This window comes from Amblyomma maculatum, chromosome 3 (genome assembly GCF_055883805.1).
Source record: "Amblyomma maculatum isolate TAMU_Amacu chromosome 3, ASM5588380v1, whole genome shotgun sequence".
NCBI classification, from domain to species: Eukaryota; Metazoa; Arthropoda; class Arachnida; order Ixodida; family Ixodidae; genus Amblyomma; species Amblyomma maculatum.
This window is the reverse complement of record NC_139346.1, coordinates 158031802-158053545: the sequence shown is the minus strand read 5'-3', so window position 1 is coordinate 158053545 and position 21744 is coordinate 158031802. Positions and strand designations below refer to the sequence as shown.

Below are 21744 nucleotides of genomic sequence, written 5' to 3'. Positions count from 1 at the left end.
TCTCAGTTGAAAATTCCCAAAGGTTCAGCAATTACGAAGATTTTAAGTGAATTCTTTACATTATTAGTAACGTCAAAACATTAAAGCATTGTAAACAAGAATAAGCCTGCAAGGTAGTAAAAAAAGGAGTAGCATGTCCTCTACCACACTCTCTATTAAATAAAGTCCGGGCATTCTGCCGAGCCATTGCACAAATTTTCATCACTAGAAACACGGAAGCAATTTCTCAGTTGAAAATTTTCAGTTTAGCAATTACGAAGATTTTCAGTTAATTCTTTATATTATTAGTAACATGAAAACTTCTGGTGCAGTCGTTAAAATCCTCATAGCATTGATAATTACTTCAAAAAGTATTGTTTAGGACTAAAGTATGCTTCTAGTATACCATTCCGTATAGTTGTGAATATCTACATGAGGGCTTGATGAAAATACCATGCCCCTGCAAGGCCGTGCGCTAATGGACATGCTAGTCCCTTTTCACTCCCTTATATGCTTATTCGTGTTTAGAATGTGCCGATTTCCTTTTAATCAGTCCCTGAAATCTTCGCGTTATCATCGGTTGCATTTTAACCAGTACGGGCTTCGCCTTTTTACGGGCCAAAGTTTCGTTCTCGAAGGCGCCGGCTACTTTTGCTTCAGCCCGAAGCTGCTTTTCGCCAGTGCCGGTTGCCGTTTCACTGGTCGGACGGCTGTCTCTGTCAGCACTGGTCGTCTTTTCTTCAGCCTCCATCGCCGCAGCGCCAGTTGACTTTTCATCGCTCCGAGCTTCCTTTTCACCAGGTCCGCCAGTCTTTTCACCAGGCCGAGTCACGCTTTTACCGTTCTCAGTCGTCTTTTCATCAACCCGAGCCTTTTCTTCTCTAGTGTTAGAATTCTTCCCACGAGTCCCATTCGCTTTGTTGCCATTCATAGCAAGTGTTTCCTCACCCGTGACCCTTCCGAACGATTTGTTAGGGACGGATGAGTCGGCCTGGTTGCCATCTTGTCCCGTCTCGATGACGAAGTAGTTGACGGCCACTAAGTTGAGACCATTCCTGTCTACGTACCACTCGGGCATGAAGTTAGTAAGAGGCGCCGGCGTTTCGATGATATTCTTGCTCCAGTCCCTGTTCGTCGGCTGCTCATACACCAGGAACACGTAGCGCATCTTGCCGCTGTTGTTCCTAGGCTGCGGCTGCTGGTAGGAAACCAGTCCAATGGGTCGAATTGTGTACGTGGCGTTCAATTGAGCAAAGTTGGTCACGCACCACATCAAGCGGTTCCTCTCGGTGGGAGCTTCACGGTTCGGGTAGTCGGGCCCGAGAAGCATGACCGTGTAGAAGCTACTGGGCTTCCACTTGAAGAAAAACTGAGGGATGTAGCGCAGTGCGGCTGGGTCGATGTGGTTTCCCATCTTGACTGTGGCGAGCGGATAGAATACGGCCACGGGCTGCTCGGGAATCTCCATGATGACCTCTGGGATGACCTACGAGGAGAGCAGCAAGTGAAACTTCGCCCCTGTACAGTGCGTGGTTGAGAGCAGGAATTGTGTCGAAGACAGAGCTAACTAGGCAGCTGCAATTTTTGGCAGTTGAGATAATGAAGTGCTCATTGTGATATAGAAATAAAATACATATGTTTATCCCAATATCGCACTGATTTTAGACGAAAATTTTGCATTACTCAAGGCATGACGGTCCACATTTGGTGAGTGTTATCCTGCAGAGAGGTGAGTGTCTGTTTGAAATTTTGTTATTACATACAAACTATGCAGGCCGAGTGCTGGAGACGCTTGCCTTCCAATAGAGCGAGCCAAATGCGAGAAAACAAAGCTTAGTTACAATATGAGTTCACCAAAAGAACGTTATGTTCCGAGTTTGTCTCCACTAGTCTGCTAGTACTGACCGGAGTGATGGCTGTTAAATAGAAGAAACAAAACGGGAACACGGTAACCATGCCACATAGCAGTAAATTCATTTTTGAAACTACGCGAAGCACTGAAGGAGTTAGTAAATGTACAGCACTATGCAATATCTCGTAGACTTTTGAGCAAGCTTTACCACTTTCTCAAATTTCTGTTTTTGCTTTAGTACTACGTCACGTGCATTATTAGGAATGACGTGGATTTTACATTGAGGTAGTACAGCGGCTGTTCTTGCACGTTAACTATGAGAGGCGCACAGCTGCAGTTCAATTTCCAAGTGTGGATAGCGAGACCAGCAACAGACGTCGTTCCTGACAGCAAGAATGCATGGGGAAATGGAGCCTCCTTACTTTGTCCTCGTGTAGCTTGGTCTTCATCAGTCCTTTGAGCTCGCTGATCGTGTCGGCGAACATTTCCGACGGGTCCCTTCGGACACGGCTGCTGTGGGTGAGCGTAACGAAGCTCGCCGCCAAAGTCAGTATAAGTGAAGAAGGCTTCATGACCGATTCAGGATGGCGTTTTCTTTTTCATCTTCTCTCCTCGATGCCTATGGCACGTACCCACAATGGGAGATTGGCCAGAGTTAAGTGCACGTGTAAGAATAAAATTCACGATGTCGGCTTAGACTTTATGATAGATAGCTTATAAATTAAGAATTAGTGAGTGTTGCTAAAAGTGTTGCTAAAAAATATTTAAGGCGGTAGGAATAGTAATCAATGAAAAAAAAAAGATGTTTAAAAATGCAATAAAATTTATAAGTATATTCCAGATGGCGTCTGTATTGCGAAACTCTTCTTCTCCTTCTTTGGTATAAATGGCACATACGAACGAGGGAGATTGTCCAAGGTTCAGCGTGGACAACCAAATGCACTGATACACTGAATTGGGGTAATAAATGAATTATTGACGAAAGAACAAAAAAAAAACATGATTCACGGTCATAAAATTGCATAAAACAAAAAAATATACTGAACAAAGTTTTTGAAGTTTGTAAATGCTCTGATATAGTTGCGTAAATATTCACAGATATGAGGCAACGCAAATCACCTCGCACTCCCACCGAAGGAGAAGAGAAGCGGAACCAGCAAAGTAAATTCCAGTTGGGCTATTGTAATTTCAAGATGTGCCTTTTTCTGAAGCTAAGATTTGCAAGAGACAGCGAAATGCTCAATGCTTTCAATCTCGCCACAAGCCTCACAAAGGTTTGTGGGACATGAACCCGAATCTACATAAGTAAAGGTTTAGGCGAGGGATCGTGCATCGCATAAGAGTCAGCGCTACTTCACACTGCAGATGAACCGTACCTCTTTCACCCATGCAGGGATGAAATACATTAGTGAGCGGCTCAATTGAAGATCCCGTGCTGACTTTAATGACAACAAAACAGAGAGGCAGACTGATAGAAAAATGATTTGTGACTGATTGCAGGGAACTTGTAAAGGTGCAGGCCCAGCAGCCATAAACTCGGAGAAACAGATCGGTGTGTAATCCGAGACAAGAACTGAAAAATTCCAGGAAACAGTCTGAAAAAAAAATGCCGATCGCTGCCTCTTGTATGGTGACAGACGAATCAGTGGCGATTACAATGTGATCCAGAAACGTTTCAAGGTGATCTGAGAGCGGAGACTAGATATTAGACTGGAAGGTAAGTGCTTCAAATTAGATGGAAAAATAGAATCACAATTGACGTCCACATGGGACGTTGTGTAACCTATAGGACATATGAAACCGAGCTCCCCACGATGTTTTCTGAAATTCTCCGAGTGAAAACAGCCCGAGGCATGCAGAAGCTTCACCATTGGTGAGTGAGAAAAATGGCCGGGTGGTAAATAAATATAAGTGTAGCCACAGCTAGAATAAACTCAAATGACCGCAAGAATGACCTGACAGTTAGGAAGCGGAAATGGGAATTAAGGTCCGGAATACGAGCCTCCAGGCACAAAACAGCAATAAAGAGGGAGTTTGGGATACCACGGCAGAGGCGCTGTATACGTCGTTATAAAACCGTAAAGAATTCAACTTATATTTTGGAGAACTAGAAAAAATAATGCAGACAAATTCCAGAATCGGTCTCACACAGGCTTTGTACAGGAGTACAAGAGTATCTCGGCGAATCCCAAATTTCCAACTACTTGCACTATTTCTACCAAGTACAGAGTTAATACTACTAAGACTAGAGCGTAAGTGATGGCGGCACTCCCATGTGAGCCCTCTCCACTTTTTTGCTAATTGTGTTCGCAGTCATGATGGTTCTTCTCGCATAGCTGCTAGAGCCAGCGCCCTCTAGTTCTAGGTACAGCAGACGACACAATACGAAACTATCACAAGTACACTTTTATCAGCCTTTATATCACTGAAATTTTAGAAGTGTATAAAATCAAATAAAATGTGAGAACATTTCTTATGAACAATAATGCTTTATAGATCAACTTTTTAGAGTCTTTTGTGGGAGTAAAGCAAAAATAATTACTAGGAGAACCATCATGGCGCTACACGAGTGTAGCAAAACCTCCTCGCCGCGCTTTACCCCCTGCTACCAAGTGCACGCTCACCTTTCTGAACATTAGCCTTGATGTGAGGCCTCATATCCACATTAGCATCGTAAGTTTTACCTAATTACCTCACAGAATGCATTTCAGGCATGTTGTCTGAATGTAAAGGAACATATAAGGGGGGTGAAGGTTTTAAAAGCTAGCACACTACTTTTGCGCACATTTAAAAACAACTTAGTCTTATTGAACCAGATCTCAAGTACATTTACGTAAGCCTGCAGTGAACGATAGAGGGCATGAATACCTTTTACAGAGACGAAGAATGCTACTCCATTTGCATATACATACATGAATATATTAAAAAGGAGTGGCGAAAGCACAGAGCATAGGGGCACCCCTCTTTTTCTAAGCATAGGTGTCTGAGGTAAAGGACCCATCAGTGCTAACAAACAAAAAATAAGCTCTTTCGAAAATTCCCAGATCCACGCTTAAAAGTAGAACGATAGATGAAAAAATGCCAACTTGTTGAGAAGGATGGAGTGCAGAACGCTGTCGTAGGCCTTGGCAATACCGAGCGTCACTAACGCTGATACATCCTTATTGTAAACCAAACAGGGCAGAGCTCAAAAGCACTGATCTCTGAAATATGTTTTGAGAGGTGGCTATGCACAAAATGCTATTAATGTTAACAGGTTTGAAGCTAAAGCTATCAGCCGAATGCTTTCAAAATTAAATCCTGTCCGAGAGCCTTCGAAGATGTGTAATTTTCGCCACCTTCCCGTCGCGTGGAAGCCATGTAGTTTCTAATGATTCAGTCACCAGATCGAGGTGGTCCTGAATGAATTCGTGTGTTAAACTTTTTTTTTTAATTTTTTTTTAATTTTTTTTTAGCGCACCTATCGTGACATTGTCCCGACTCTTAGGCGAGGATTACATGGAAGAAATTACAGTTAGAAGTTGTGACCTTTCAGCCTAAACGTTGTCGGAGCAGGAATAGAGGTGTGCAAATTGGGACTCTGCACTGCTCCCGAAAACGTAATGCAGGACTATCTAAGAAACGATTGAAATTGTTTGTCCTCCTGCGCCTGCGCAATGTATCGCCCCTTCGTGTATATTTACCGTTCCGCGGTTCACAATAAAGTGCTGGAAGTTTAGCGCTCGTGTGTGTCCTTTCTCGTCCATGTCCTGTCCCTGCGCTTTTTTTGTTTGTTTGATGTGGGGAGTGGTTAACATACAAAGTTGTAACACGCCGCTATCCTAAAAGTCAAGGTTCTATATGTGAACTAAAATGAAACTAAATCAGCATAAACACAATACACGGCGGAAAAGAGAAATAACGCTCCTGTTTTTCCTGCTAAGACCACAAAATAACTTCAAGAAAAACAAACATTCACTACTTTAACATGGTGATCCAACTTGGTTCACGCACAACTTTAATTGGGAAAGAAAAGTCGGGGGTAAGAAGAATGTGGTCATCCATTTAAATGGAAATGGGATGCGCCTGATAAAATATGTCAGGCCTTCTGACTGGACGGTGTGGACATTTGGCGGGTGAGGCTGCTCGCAAAACAAGATATACTCTATCGTTATTTTCTTAGCGTATGGGCGTGCAATCACACTTCACCTTTATCATAGACGCAAAAGCCAAGACACGCAACGGGCGAGAGAAAAAAAAAGATGAAAACCAAATAGGCCACTTTGCTCTGCCTATTGAATTTTCTTTCATTACCAGGTTAGTTATTTGAAGGAGAAATTATATGACACTATTGGGCGCGAGCGCCACCACTGGAGCGAATGGCGCTAACGTCGACCTAGGGAAACACGTGGAATCACGTGATTCCTCTTCTGCTGCTGAAGCAGACGCTCGATTGAATTTTTGCGTTTTAAAAAGTAATAACCAAGTCAAGTCAAGTCAAGTCATATTATCTCAACATCGCAGAGATGTTAGGGGCGTAGCCAACATTCCTAACAAAGGCTTGACGAGGGGCTACGCTCCCAAGAAAACACTTGGCAACTTTGCTGCGACAGATAGCAAAACAGATATACATTTCTTGTCTTTTCTTTTTTACAGAAACAGCAACACGGCACAACAACACTTCCAAATAATGCTGAAACAAGGACATACACGCAGAACAGAAGGCATTTTTATAGAAATACAGTTTCAGTCAGTTTATAAAGAGTATGAAATCTGCATAGTGTATTCAATCTATTGTGTTTAACAGAAGCGGCAAGCTGAAATAATGCTTTGTCGTCCGTAATTTGTTCGGGTTTGCGGAAGGATGAAATTATTTTTAGTACGCCTGCGATAGTTATGAGTTTTGTGCTCAAGTCTGTACATTTCTCTGAAGAAAAGGACTGGATTTATTGCTGCATTCCTGTAGCGACTTAATAAGGTTTGCTTGTATTGCTGCGGGAGAGGAATTATATCCAGTTTATGAAAAATCGGTGATGCAGGTGTGTCTCTGGAAACGTGGACGATTATTCTAAGGTCACGTTTTTGCAGTTTGAAAAGCTGGGTAATATTAGAAAATGTGGTGGTTCCCCAAACCAAAAAGCAGTAATCTATAACGGAAGACAATAGGGACTGAAATATAGTTCTTTTAACACACTGTGGTAAAAAATACCGGAGCCTTCACAGAATACCTACTACCTTAGCTATTTTGTTTATCCTGTTTAATTCTGTAGTTTTGGTTGATAACGAGTGGCCAGCATTGCGTTTTCTTTATTTTTTATCGTTGCTGAGGTTGCTGAAGTTTATTTAAGCTGTTGCCACGCTCTGTTATTGCAAACCGGCGTAAGCGCCTATTGCTACTCGAAATATAAGCTCACGGAATCTTCCTTGTTCAAGATTTGAATGGGCGAAGAAGCGAGCGATCATTCTCATGTGTGCAGCATACATTTCAGTGAGCAAGATTTCGGCATGAGTCGGCGCTGAGTAGTTCGGTGAGTAGCGGCAGAGGGAACGGCGCGCGCGCTTTAATTTGCGCTCATCACTTGTGAAGCTAACGAAGACATATTGCTGGCAGGATGGGAAAGACGCTGGCTTCACCAAATAGCAGTGGAATCCAAGAGCAAGGAAGGATCGTGCGAAGGCCATGTCTCATTCTTGTGAATGAAGGCGTTGACACGAAAGTTTCACAGAAGTGAACTAAAAAGTTTTGCCACCAAAGGCAGCGCTATGCATGATGAGTTATCTCAGGCAGCGTGGGCAGTGCTGTAGTAATTTCAAATGGCGAAGTACGTTAATACACCAGAGATAATGCCTTAGATGTTATGATGTGCTGAGGCATACGTCAACAAAGCTACTTCGCGCGGGGAAAACAAATGTCCGCCCGAACCAACAGTGCCAATGACGGCAGTCAATGTGGAAGAAATCGCTGCGTGAAACGCACTTCTTTGCACTTGCTATAAAAAGTTAATCCAAGTCTTCCACACTGTCCAACTTTTCTGCCCTACTGTGTTCAAAGGAGCAGGTGAACGGGGCCGCTTCTGCCGGCGCTATTTGCGAAGGCGTTCAGCGTCTATCAGTGCCCTGACAGCTCCGCTTCCTTGTAGAGAAGTATCATTACCGGTATTCAGTGACAGCTTACCTCTGACTGGTTTTGGGGCAGCTCCAGCTTTTTTCCTTCTTTTTTTTTTCCATAATAGCAACAGCAGTGTTGCAGCAGCCGGTGTGCTTTGTCGTCGCAGTAGTGAAAACTTGGCAATTTCGACAACCTACTGATTCGGTGAAGTGCTTTCTTACCGAACGAGGGGACTAATACCTCGAATTAAGCTTATCAATGCAGACCAAGATTTATGTTAAATAAATAAATAAATAAATAAATAAATAAATAAATAAATAAATAAATAAATAAATAAATAAATAAATAAATAAATAAATAAATAAATAAATAAATAAATAAATAAATAAATAAATACACGTTATTTAAAGCGCAACTAAACTACCAAAGAAAGCATCTATATAGCAGCAGTTCAACGCAGGTTATCCTACTTACTGCGTCCCACGGCCCTGCCAAGAGGTGGCGCCATGGTATGTCCTCGCGCCCAATACTCAATCATCAGTTAAACTACTGGCGGAGACAGAACAGATGAAGTAGTAGGGTGTGGTAAAAGAGAAAGCATCGCCTTCACCGCCGATGTATCGCGCGCAGAAATGCGCCAATTAAAAAAAAAGCAGTCTAGTGCTTAAATATTACAGGCAACAAATAAATAAATAGATCAGCACTGAGGAGGAAACAACTGCAAATAATCCCAAGGCCGCTTACTATCTTCCGATTCGAAAAACTAAGCAGCGAATGTTCCTGCTTGGCAAAGACGACGACGCCAACGTTAATCCGGATATTGCACGTCGTCAGGAGCCCAGCGTTAGCAGCGACGGCTGCGGCGGCGGCGGCGGGAGCAGCGAAGCAGCCCTCGCCTTCCCCCGGTAGATCGGTTCTGTTGTCCTGGAAAGCCACCTTCTTCCGCCGTTCCGTGTTGGTCAAGAATGCTTTCTTCCGCGGCGCCCATAGGATAAAAACAGCGGCCTCCGACTGGCTTCAACATGCGGCTCCAGTGCGATGCAGCCATGCTGTGTGTCTTCGCGGCAGTTGCTGTTCTCTCAGCTTCGGTGTGTTCCGCAGCCGACCCGAACAAGAGGGAGATGGAGCTTCTTAAAAAGGCTGAATCCAGCAAAATCGCGCCGGACTTGATCGAGGCGATACCGAAGGCCATATTTGAAGCGACCTTCCCGGCAGGGCAGGTCTCCATGGGCAACTTCTTCAGCCTTGACCAGGCATCCAAAAATCCTTCCAACATCGCCTTTCCGCGGACCCCAGGCGCCAAGTACACGATCGCCATGCTAGACCCTGACGTGCCCACGATGAAAGATCACAGATTTTCGCCGATACTGCATTGGCTCGTCGTCAACGTGGACCCAGGCGACGGCAAGGAGCCGATCAACTTCAAGACAGGATTCGAGCTGTATAAGTACCGCGGTCCCAAACCGCCCATGGGAGCGGGGCCACACAGGTACGTCTTCCTAGCCTACAAGCAGTACAAGACCATTGACTCACCCCAATCGCTGGTCGTCCCATTCGAGAAGCGGAGGAACTACAACCTGGCCAAGTTCGCCAACGACCACAGCCTGGGGAAGCCCATCGCGGTGAACTACTTCATCTCCGAAAACTGTCACACCGCGGGATACACGCCACTCGTGGTCTGCACCACAGTCTTTGCTATGGCTCTTACTGGACTCGTCGGCCGGTTGGTTGTACTTCAAGCATATATGATGTAAATGGACCGGACCTGTATTGACGCTCTCATCTGAGGCTGGGAGACGTGCTGCACTTAAACACGTTGCTTTTCTTGCTGTTTTTTTTTTCTCCTCGTACCTTGTGACACATTGTGTGACGGGGAGCTCTTCGTGAAGCTGTGCAGTGCTTTTTGTGGGTGATTTGTGCCCAGGATTGCTGCGGCTGTGATGGTGAAGCTTATCGTACCGCAGCGTTCCGGAAATGTGCGGGCTGCACCACGCGCTTTTCTAGAGCAAACGAAAAAGAACACCACCTGTACGTACTACAAGGAAGGAAAGAAAAATTAGCCGCCGCTATGCCAATGTCGTGCTGCTTCCGCGCCGCCCAAAATTTTCTGAACACTTCGAGACGACAGAATGAATAAAAATCGGCTGCTTGGGACGCTTACGGCACTTCTGCATGCAAAGCATTAGGCGGTAATGAGTTCGATTCGCCAGTGCTGACAATTTTAAATTGAAAGTCAGTATGCCAGCCTGCATTACGCATTGACGGCAATCCTTCAAAGGTCGCCTTATGAATAAGACGTTCTGCAATATTTGGTCCTCGGCCGTCACTGAGATGATTGTATTTACACGATTACGTTATTTCATGTTCATCAACACACACACACACACACACACACACACACACACACACACACACACACACACACACACACACACACACACACACACACACACACACACACACACACACACACACACACACACACACACACACGCGCGCGCGCGCACACACACACACACACACACACACACACACACACACACACACACACACACACACACACACACACACACACACACACACACACACACACACACACACACACACACACACACACACACACACACACACACACACACACACACACACACTGTAACGACCGTGCATCATCCGCACTTGCGCGCTCTATTGTTCGCCTGTGGGCATGGATAAGTGCTGTGGATATGTGGTGTTGGTACAATGGCTCTAAGTGAGCCTGTTTCCAGGAATCCTGTTTTGTAAGCCTGTTTTGCTTTGTGGACACCCTGCAAATGCCAAATTGACCCTGTCAAGAGAACGTCTAGAAAAACACAAAGAAATGTCCCCCTGCGGGAAATAGCCGGAAGTGCTTTCTTTCTTTTGTTCACCCTTCCAGTCGAGAAGCGCCATCGTCCAGTGAGGAATGCCTACTATCTAAAGGAGACGACAGAGTGACATGTCCGCTGACTTGCAGGACAAGAAAGGAGCATGACGCATACGGCCATTAGATGATTTCCCGGGAATGCAGGAAAGATTTGCAATTGCCGGAAAGGGACAATGCTGGAAGCGTATGCGGCGCGCACGTGCACTTGGGTTTCTGAGAAGTAAATCCACTTGCCGGAACCAGCCTATCGATTCTTGGCTGAAGAATAGAAATGTACCTCCTCGCCGTTCCCAAGCTTTTCCCGCCAACAAGTGACCAGGCTCAACGAAACAATGCCGGGCCAGTCAGTGCTTCAGACCATTAGTGCAGTGATGTGTTCGATTGGATGCCGATATCTGAGGGGCTTGCCCTGGATTTGGTTGGTCAGCATCTTCAGAGAGGGGCTGGACATAGGGGGTTTTAAAGACGCTGCAGAGCACGAAATGTCGCTCTGAGCCCTGGGTAAACGGCTCATCCAGTCGCTTCTCGCTATGAACTCTTAACGCTTGTCATTTTGCTGATGTACCCTTCTTTTTCGTGTAAATAATCATGTAAATAAGTTTTCTCAAAGTGCCATTAAACCTGCTTGTATATATTTTACCAACTTCGAAGATTCAGTCCTTCTTTAACCCCGAGTCTCTGCACGCTACCAAGTGAAGGCCGGGTCGACTTAGCCCCAGCGTCACGACAACACACACACACACACACACACACACACACGCGCGCGCGCGCACACACACACACACACACACACACACACACACACACACACACACACACACACACACACACACACACACACACACACACACACACACACACACACACACACACACACACACACACACACACACACACACACACACACACACACTGTAACGACCGTGCATCATCCGCACTTGCGCGCTCTATTGTTCGCCTGTGGGCATGGATAAGTGCTGTGGATATGTGGTGTTGGTACAATGGCTCTAAGTGAGCCTGTTTCCAGGAATCCTGTTTTGTAAGCCTGTTTTGCTTTGTGGACACCCTGCAAATGCCAAATTGACCCTGTCAAGAGAACGTCTAGAAAAACACAAAGAAATGTCCCCCTGCGGGAAATAGCCGGAAGTGCTTTCTTTCTTTTGTTCACCCTTCCAGTCGAGAAGCGCCATCGTCCAGTGAGGAATGCCTACTATCTAAAGGAGACGACAGAGTGACATGTCCGCTGACTTGCAGGACAAGAAAGGAGCATGACGCATACGGCCATTAGATGATTTCCCGGGAATGCAGGAAAGATTTGCAATTGCCGGAAAGGGACAATGCTGGAAGCGTATGCGGCGCGCACGTGCACTTGGGTTTCTGAGAAGTAAATCCACTTGCCGGAACCAGCCTATCGATTCTTGGCTGAAGAATAGAAATGTACCTCCTCGCCGTTCCCAAGCTTTTCCCGCCAACAAGTGACCAGGCTCAACGAAACAATGCCGGGCCAGTCAGTGCTTCAGACCATTAGTGCAGTGATGTGTTCGATTGGATGCCGATATCTGAGGGGCTTGCCCTGGATTTGGTTGGTCAGCATCTTCAGAGAGGGGCTGGACATAGGGGGTTTTAAAGACGCTGCAGAGCACGAAATGTCGCTCTGAGCCCTGGGTAAACGGCTCATCCAGTCGCTTCTCGCTATGAACTCTTAACGCTTGTCATTTTGCTGATGTACCCTTCTTTTTCGTGTAAATAATCATGTAAATAAGTTTTCTCAAAGTGCCATTAAACCTGCTTGTATATATTTTACCAACTTCGAAGATTCAGTCCTTCTTTAACCCCGAGTCTCTGCACGCTACCAAGTGAAGGCCGGGTCGACTTAGCCCCAGCGTCACGACAACACACACACACACACACACACACACACACACACACACACACACACACACACACACACACACACACACACACACACACACACACACACACACACACACACACACACACACACACACACACACACACACACACACACACACACACACACACACACACACACACACACACACACACACACACACACACACACACACACACACACACACACACACACACACACACACACACACACACACACACACACACACACACACACACACACACACACACACACACACACACACACACACACACACACACACACACACACACACACACACACACACACACACACACACACACACACACACACACACACACACACACACACACACACACACACACACACACACACACACACGCACGCACGCACGCACGCACGCACAATCCCCTTTGCTTTCCCCGTTGTCAGTGGCTGTTCGATTCTTTTGTACGTATCGACTTGTAACGAGTCCCTCTTTTGTTTGCTGATTAACCAAAGGACGGCCTCGAATCTGGCAGCCTTGGTGTCACAGGTAGCACAAGGGGTTACCACACAAGTGCACGTTAGATGACGTTCCTCTACGTGGCACTCGCGGTAGCACGAAATGTCCCACGTCAGCAGCAGTGCATAAGGGTGGCGCTGTCGACTACCCTCAAGCATAGGTTATACGTGACATAATACCAACCGAAAGTAGAAGGCATGGAAAATTTTCATTACTTGTCTTGAGTGTGTGCATGCATTTATATATGACTTTCTTTTTTCCAGTAGTGTTGCTTGCAAGATGACGCACGTCGCACGTTCACGGGTTTTTTCTCTTGCTTTTGTGCTTTGTCTGTAATTTGTGCCGTTGCTTTCAAAGTTCGCACCCATCCAAGCTTGCCGCAGAGGACGACTTGAGTTCTTGAGCACTAGAAGTACCGAGTTTTCTTTTTTTTTTTGTAATGCACATGACGACAGGGAGTAATTGATACAGTGTCATAAACCACAAAAGATGACGGTGACAGAACTCTTGTCATGACGAAGTAATATCTTCTTCGCTCTGTCTCGCGAGTTACCTGGTGATTGAATGATTATTGACCACCAATTAATTGATAAATGCATAAGAGAGCGTCTAAGTGTGTCATGGCTTGTAATCTCAATTAGCAAATGGACGCTTGTGTTGTCAGGTCTATAAAGTAGCTATCGACCTATACACTGCACACTTTCAAAATTGTTTTGCGAAAAAAGCCTTTATTTCTTAAATACTTTTGGTGTCGCCTTTTTTTCCGCAATTTAGGACTAAGGACGTAGAGAAACCTCAAACTCTGAAACTCAAAAGATTAATGTGGAGTCTAGATAAACAGGCCGATTCATAGGCCAATTTTTAATGTGATTTTATGACCTGTTCGTTGTCTTGACGTCTGCAGCATTACAAGAAAGATTATGACTTCTTGAGGTTGCGGCACTGATTTCTCGCAAGGCTCTCTCCAGCCATTATCGTCATAGGTTGTATTCTATAACCGATCCTCATCAATTGTCTTCTTTCTTATTACTTACCAGTTCTCAAGATTCTCAAACTCACTGGCCTTTCAAGGTTATCTTCCTGATCTCACTTACATATGCAGTTAAGTAGCGGTGGGTAGCTTTTGTCATGCCTATTCCCGTGTAATTAATTGGCGACTGAAATGAAATTAAAACGAAATCTTTTGCGTTTTGCGAAACAATGCTTTTTTATTTATTCTCCAAGTCACCATGCTATCAATCATGTTTATATGGTAATGATTGTGCGGCCTCAGACGTATCCATGGACTAACTTAAGTAGTTAAATATTTTGCAGTCCACTTTTCACCTCAGCTGATGTAGGCAGCGCAGTGACGATATTCGCTGCTGCGATGCGCCCGACAACAGATATAATCAACGCTTTCCAAGTTGTATCTCCACCAAGGTGATGATGATGATGACGAATAAGGGACACGCGGCGCCGAAAGTCAGAAGTGGAGCGAGATAGAGCGCGCCGGCACGTTCCAGGCATCGCGCGCTTTGGGTCGTCAAGCCACCGCCATAACAGCGAAGCCTACCCCCAGCTACCATCTCGAACTAGTGGTCCCGGTTTCTAAGGCCCCCGACCGGAACAGCAGCACCATGGCCGCCACCGAACCCGCGCAGAAGCTCAAGCACCCGACGCCGCCTCCGCCCAAGACGGTGAGCCCCGCAGCAACCGCGGGCATGGAGGCGCTGGTTCCTGACGTCATCCCCAAGCTGGCCAAGCAACCCTTGAAAGTCACCTTCCAACGGGGCGTCGAAGTGCGCATGGGAAACACCCTGACGACCGACGAGACGGCCTTGCCACCCGAGAGCATCTCGTTCAAGGGCCCGTCGAGCGCCTACTACACAGTGATGATGGTGGACCCCGATGCGCCAAGCCGCGTCTCGGCGCGGCTTCGCCACTGGCGCCACTGGCTCGTCGTCAACGTGCCCAACAGCGGCGACATCAAGGCGGGCGACACGATCACCGAGTACGCGGGGCCCAGTCCGCCCAAAGGTTCGGGACTGCATCGCTACGCGTTTCTGGTCTACTCGCAAGGAACCAACAGGATAGTCGAGAAGGACGTGCCGGTTCCAGACGCTCGCGGGCAGTTCAACGTGGATCGATTCGTCACCGACATGGACCTCGGAGACCCGCTTGCCGCTAACTTTTTCCTCTGCGAGAGGAAATAGCTGACGGGACTGCAACGTCGGTCGTCAGAGTTGCTCTGCTGTGAGGCGAGAGCGTGACAGCTCGTAGAGTGAGGAATATCTCAAGGTAGATGGGAGCTAAAAGCTAAATTTAAATACTGAACAATGGGACCGCGAAGAAGCAGTTTTTTCTTTCTTGTTCAGGCTAAGCGCTTCGTCAACGATTCTTCCAGCTACAAAATTGCGCGTGAGAGCGTGTAAAGTGGTTTGCCAAAGAACCTGCAAGTCAACGCGACATCTGTTTAGAATGTCAGCGAGAAATTTACTCATTGCTGCCTGTCCTTGTGAGAAGAAATGCACTCGCTGTCTTCACAAATTGCTTGCAGCTTGTAACACTAATTAGGATACATGCATAACTTTTCTGCCTCACTAAGGGAAATTAAGTTTTCTCAGTAAATATGGAACTATGTGAAGTGTGTGTTAATACTGGCGTCAATTGGCGTCACTATAATTTTCGTCGGCACATGGGTTACGGTAACATTCGATTAAGGTGAATTACGGTTAAACGTGTGGCATTGCAACATTGCTCGGAATCGGTTGACAAATAGCAGTTAATGTTACGGTACTATTGAGACCAACGTTATCAATAGCGAGGAAGTTTTTAATAGCGAGGGAGGTTTCTTGGTCTTAGAATATACCTAGAGCTTTGGCATGCGCTGCGCGGCGTTTACCATAGGCTTTCGGGAAATATTATAATTGCCGATATACAGTTTTTCATTTAATTCTTAAGGTGAATTACGGTTAAACGTGTGGCATTGCAACATTGCTCGGAATCGGTTGACAAATAGCAGTTAATGTTACGGTACTATTGAGACCAACGTTATCAATAGCGAGGAAGTTTTTAATAGCGAGGGAGGTTTCTTGGTCTTAGAATATACCTAGAGCTTTGGCATGCGCTGCGCGGCGTTTACCATAGGCTTTCGGGAAATATTATAATTGCCGATATACAGTTTTCCATTTAATTCTGAATAAGGGGCAGAGCTGATGGCGAAATATATTCACTCGGAAGTTTGCGGGAGAGATGGTTGTTGAAATTTCATCGGCACACCATAATGAAGACAAAGACGAAAGGCTGCCTGTGGAGTAAGCTCTCCAAGGGCATATAAAAAGGACACAGGCTAGAACGGCCAAGCTACCTTGTAAGCAGAGATTGCGCTAAGAACTATCAAGCAGTACTTTCAGTTGGAATTGGCCACAGAAGGAAGTTAAGAACAGTACAATGTACTATCTTGCTTCCAGGTGAAAGGGCTGTTAAAGTTATTGATTACTCCCATTCCGAAGTAGTGACGGAGGTCAGCATGTCTTGAGAGCTGCGCATCTTTTTCAAACGCAGCTCATCCAGCACGGTTGGTTGGTTGGACAACTTTTAATTCCGCCGGAAATAGGCGTCCTTACCCCCCCCCCCCCCCTGCCCCCACCCCTCCTCGCGGCATGCATGCCGAGAAAGAAAGGGAGTCGAGCGCCTGCTGATTAGGGGCTGGCAAGTAGTCCTTGGCTTGTTGAAGCCTCTTCCGCCAGATGGACGGTGCGTAGCTGGATCGCAGGTTCCACGCTTCGCAGCAGGGTATCCCAGATTTCTCTACTTATATTTTGTCCTATCCCTGGGCATTGTAGGCACTCCCAAATAAAGTGGTCGAGGGTCCCTCTCGCCCCGGTGTTTGCACTGATCATTGTCCCTAAGATCTGGTAGCGGGTGAAACGCCCAGACCGGGTTCATGAAGGTATTAGTTTGTAGCCGCCTCCACGCGAGAGCTTCTCTATTTAGGCTAACATCTGGCGGGGGTACCAGTCTACGTCCCAATTTATAATGGCCGATGAATTCCCCGTAATTTTGCAGACGCTCGTAGTATGCCCAGTGTTCGGACGGCTACCCGGAAGTAGAGAGCTCGGGCTAGCTCGCGAGCCGCCTCGTTACCAGCGATGGCAGCGTGAGCGGGTGTCCAATTAACTGAATTTTCCTATTCAGAGTTCTTTGGGTGAGGATTTTGGCTGCCTTCGGTGATATCCTACCCTACCCAAAATTTTGGCACTACAGGTGCGGCGGTAGCCTCGGTAGTCGATGGCCGAGGGGCGCCGGTGTCCGCGGCAGCCATCAGAGGCCACAACATAGAGACTGCGAAGAAAGTTGCGATAGCGTTAGCTTGCGTAGGAACGGAAGCCAAGTTCATAATTTGCGACAGCAAAACTGCCAACCAGCACGGCCTTTATTACTAACGTCACGCTCATCGCATATCACGATATATATAGTACATCATTGACTCTTTTAGTCAAGTTCTATAAAGCGTGCCACACACACACAAAAAAAAAAGAACGCATAGACGATCCAACGGTTCCAGTGAGCAACAGAAAGGTAATCGCAAATGTATTTCACACGTCTAAAGCCTTTACAATACTTTTTTTTTTAATTCACGATGCATTCGAAGGCGGGGCACTGTCAGTATGCCGCACGCATTATCGACACCATCTCCGCCATGGCGACGAGCAGCAGGGCATGGTGCCGGTTGACGACGAGCTGGCGCGGCGCCGCAGAAAGTCCGGCTCGTGGTCTTGAGGAACGCGCTTCAACGAGGAAGTAGTTGATGCCCACCGGATCGCCGAAGTCGTTCGTAGCGGCGAAGGCGCGCACGTCGAACTTGGACCGCACGCCGTCTACCACCAAGTTTCGCGCGCTCAGACGCCGCAATCCCTGGAGAGTGGTTGGCATTAAAGTCAATATCGCTAGCACTGTGGCAATGTCGGCGTTCTCTGTTTACATGTAGAAAAACGGCGTACCATATGAATGATCTATAGTTAGACAAAATGTGCCTGTTTAGTAATATTTCTGAATGTTGCAAGAAAACTAAATATCATAAAGGAAATAAAGGAAATAAATATCATCATCATCATCAGCCTGACTATACCCACTGCAGGGCGAAGGCCTCTCCCATATTTCTCCACTTAACCCGGTTCTGTGCTAGCTGCATCCACCTGACCCCTTTTAAAATACACAGTGATAACCGCAAGCATTAAGGGACGGTGACTTAATATATTACAGCAAAAATTCAGAAAAACATGACCCTCGACTAACAAGCATTGAATGTAGTGACGCAACCTTGCTTGTCTGCGCTTTAGCGCCGAGTGCTGATCTCGTTATTGCCTACGTTTTTTATAAGCTGCACTGGAACACGTTTAGTTTTATAGCGTTAGCTATACTCCTAGGCTATAAGTGTTTAAGGTGCAGTTATTCTGAAATTTGACATTTATCAATAGATCGCATAGCAAAAGCGCGTGCCACGTATACACCGCTCGTCAGGTGATATGGTGAGGGTCGGTGCTGAACGTATACGAACGCCGTTCTTAGAGTGGTGCAAATGAAAGGCGAAGTGTCTGTCACACTTCTGGGTGGACACCTGACCGCGCCGTGTTGTGGCTGTAGGAAGAAGGAAAAGAAAATGCACGGGCCTGCTACTGGCTCTGCAGCTGAGTCACCTGTATGCTGTTGCGGCTGTTGGAAGAAGGAAAAGAAAATGCACGGGCCTGCTACTGGCTCTGTAGCTGAGCCACCTCCGCTGCCTCGTGCGGACGGCTGTCGCTTTTCCATGGAGGCGAAAAGCAAGGCGCCGGTGTGCTGTGCGATGTCAGTTGACGTTAAAGAACCCGAGGTGGTCGAAATTTCCGGAGGCCTCCACTACGGCGTGTCTCATAGCCTGAGTCGCTTCGAGACGTTAAACCCCACAAACCAAACCAAACCAAACCAGAAGGGAAAAAGAGAAAAGAAAGAAAAAGAAGAGGGAGAGAGACTGATTGATTGACTTACAGGAAGGGAAAGGCGCGGTAACTGCCTCACTTGTTTTCTGTGGACACCTCAACCGCGCCGTAAGGGAAGGGAGGAAGGTGGGAGTGAAAGTGGAAAGAGAGAAAGAGGAGCCGTAGTGGAGGGCTACAGAGTAATTTCGACCACCTGGGAATCTTTTACGTGAGCTGACATCGCACAGCACATGGGCGCATCTTCGTTTCGCCTCCATCGAAACGCAGTCGCCGAGGTCGGGTTCGAACCTGGGTACTCTGGCACAGTAGTCGGGCGTCTTACCACTGCCCCACCCCGGCGGGGCATACCGCTGAGAAAAGAGAGAAAGGAGAGAAGAAAGAAAAAGAAGAGGGAGAGAAAGACGCGCGCCGCAAGAACAGCCGTCGTCCACCACCAAAGCGGTGGCGGTTGCAATGGCGGCCTACAACAGATAAAAATTTGGTGGCAGGCTAGCCCCCGCCGCAAGCGACGCCACGTGATGTGACGCCACATTAGCTATAGTGTGACGGAAGTGTGTGACAGAATCGTAGGCGACAGTATAAGCCGGTGAAGGCTTTCGCCTTAATAATTAGTCCCTTTACAGCAACCATTGCCCACTTGAGGACTAACCGCAAAGCGACCGTGCTTAACACACCAGAAATTTAGTGAAACATTCTTTGCAAACGATCGTCCACAAACGGGAAATACCTGCGAATAGACGAGGAACACCAAACGATGAGGACCCGTGTCGTGCGCAGGTCTCGGCCCGAGGTACTCCGTGACGACCGTACCATCCAGCAAATTCATTGTCGCCGGAACGTTCACGACGAGCCACTGGCGGTAGCAGCGCTGGCTCGGTCGTGAGCGGCTGGGCGCGTCCAGGTCTACGAGCATCAGCGCATAGTAATTGTCGGGCGCCGCGTTGAAGCTGACGTCCTCAGGTTGCCGCGTCGCGTTGTGGACGGACAGCGTATTGCCCAGCGCAACGCTGACGCCCCTCTTGTAGTAGACGTAGAGCACTTCGACGGGCGCGAAGTGGGTGAGGTCTTCGACGATGCCGTCGTACACGAGATTCGCCAGCCGATCCTTGATGTCCGACTCCTGGCCTCCCACCTGACGTTGGGGCAGGACTAGGGATAGGGACAACGTGAGCAATACCCTTGCTCTCCGCTGCCAAGCCATTGTACTACTTCTTCACCGTCTTCTTCTTCTTCTGTGCGTTATTACCTTGGACATTGTCCACGGCGCGCAGTCGTTCTACCTTTGATCTGTCGCTGCTGTCATCGATGTTGTTGTTTACCAAATTACGTATGGTACATACCCACGAAGAGGGATCGGCCAAGAATTGGACAGCAGAAAAAGCGCTGTCAAAGGTGAAATGTATAAGTCAGCGGGCGAGTCTGTCGGTTGTCTTCTTCATTACTATACTACTATATTAACGTTGCACATGTAAATTACTGAATGACTGTATTTTTATTCCAGATTCTGAGAGGCACAGTAACCTCGAAAATGTTGACAACCACACCATTGCCAATCCCACTCAAAAATAAACAATGGCAAATGTTTCGTCGTCGCAAGGTTTCTGTGGAGTTTTTGACAGCGAAAACTTGCTGTGACAATAGAAATGTGATAGTAAATTGAGAATTTTGAGTAGTCACAACACAAAAGTACTACGCAACAGAGACTACAGAATAATACTACCGAGGCAACTGCATAATCACAGATAAAATACTAGAGAACTACAGAGTATTTGGTCGTATTTATGACACATTTCCGTAGCTTTCGTCGATTGAGATGGTTTTCTGAAAATACTGGAATCTTACTGAACTCTACCGACCAGCAACGATCTATCGGTAAATGGACGAGAGCTGAGCGTTACGACGATTAGCAAATAACTTTTAAGACAGGAAATGCGGCGTAAAGTAATCAGAAGGAAAAGCAGGTCCTGGCTGTACAACGCATTTCTGGAGCTTCATGCGTTTAAAAATAACTTCCATTGCGGTTTTCAAAAACAGAAAAACCGCTGCTCCCTCGAATGGCCCCCTTGATGTTGCCACTATTTCTTCGTAAAACGTAGGAATGAAATAGACGGACTTCTTTTGTCGCATTTTGCGTCTTATACAGCAAGTCTCGATGCGGAAGACATGCATGCGAAGTATGCGGATGCATCATGGCTTGCCGGCGACAAATTGTGCGCGCAAATTGGATTGGATTGGATTGGATTGGTACTGAGGCTTCCCTTTTTTTACCAGGTGGACCAGAAAGGCCCTAGCCAAGTCAATTCCCTACTGTGACGGAGTCTGTCCCGCCGTGGCGCAACGCCACCAACACCATTTATCTCGTCATCTTTACCCAGTTCTCAAGGCGTTTGATAGTGATGATGATGTCCTCAGTCATAATGGAACACATACCCGCGGCCAGGGTGCATTGAGATACTAAATATATCTGCACGAGGAGTGGCGTATTTAGATAATTATGAGCGTTAAGTTAGAATAAACAAATCAAAAGGAAAAGAAAAAACAATGTA

The 21744-nt window shown here is 46.7% G+C and overlaps 3 protein-coding genes and 1 pseudogene across 3 annotated transcripts in view; 2 read left to right on the top strand and 2 right to left on the bottom strand.

The window, feature by feature from the left end:
* LOC146196608 (high affinity cationic amino acid transporter 1-like) overlaps positions 1 to 21744 on the bottom strand; it is a 375314-nt gene that overhangs the window by 71610 nt on the left and 281960 nt on the right. The gene's annotated exons all lie outside the window — the stretch shown is intronic.
* LOC146196613 (protein D3-like) lies at positions 8942 to 9673 on the top strand. Its single transcript, XM_084595974.1, has one exon. It carries the CDS (start codon positions 8942 to 8944, stop codon positions 9671 to 9673), a length of 732 nt encoding a protein of 243 aa, XP_084452100.1.
* Positions 14858 to 15433, top strand: LOC146196612 (protein D2 pseudogene; annotated as a pseudogene).
* On the bottom strand, positions 17796 to 20399 carry LOC146196611 (protein D3-like). The gene is made up of 2 exons (XM_084595973.1): positions 19926 to 20399; positions 17796 to 18137 (listed from the first exon to the last, which is right to left on the bottom strand). The coding sequence occupies exons 1-2, from the start codon at positions 20397 to 20399 to the stop codon at positions 17886 to 17888; spliced, it is 726 nt and encodes a 241-aa protein (XP_084452099.1). The 3' UTR covers positions 17796 to 17885.

Bases quoted from the DNA above. Each gene is read 5' to 3' on its own strand.
- LOC146196611 (XM_084595973.1), bottom strand. From the start codon at position 20,399: ATGGCTTGGCAGCGGAGAGCAAGGGTATTGCTCACGTTGTCCCTATCC. The intron at 18,138-19,925 runs GTATTTCCCGTT...ACCACTCTCCAG, and splicing joins TGTTCCTCGTCTATTCGCAG to GGATTGCGGCGTCTGAGCGC.
- LOC146196613 (XM_084595974.1), top strand. From the start codon at position 8,942: ATGCGGCTCCAGTGCGATGCAGCCATGCTGTGTGTCTTCGCGGCAGTT.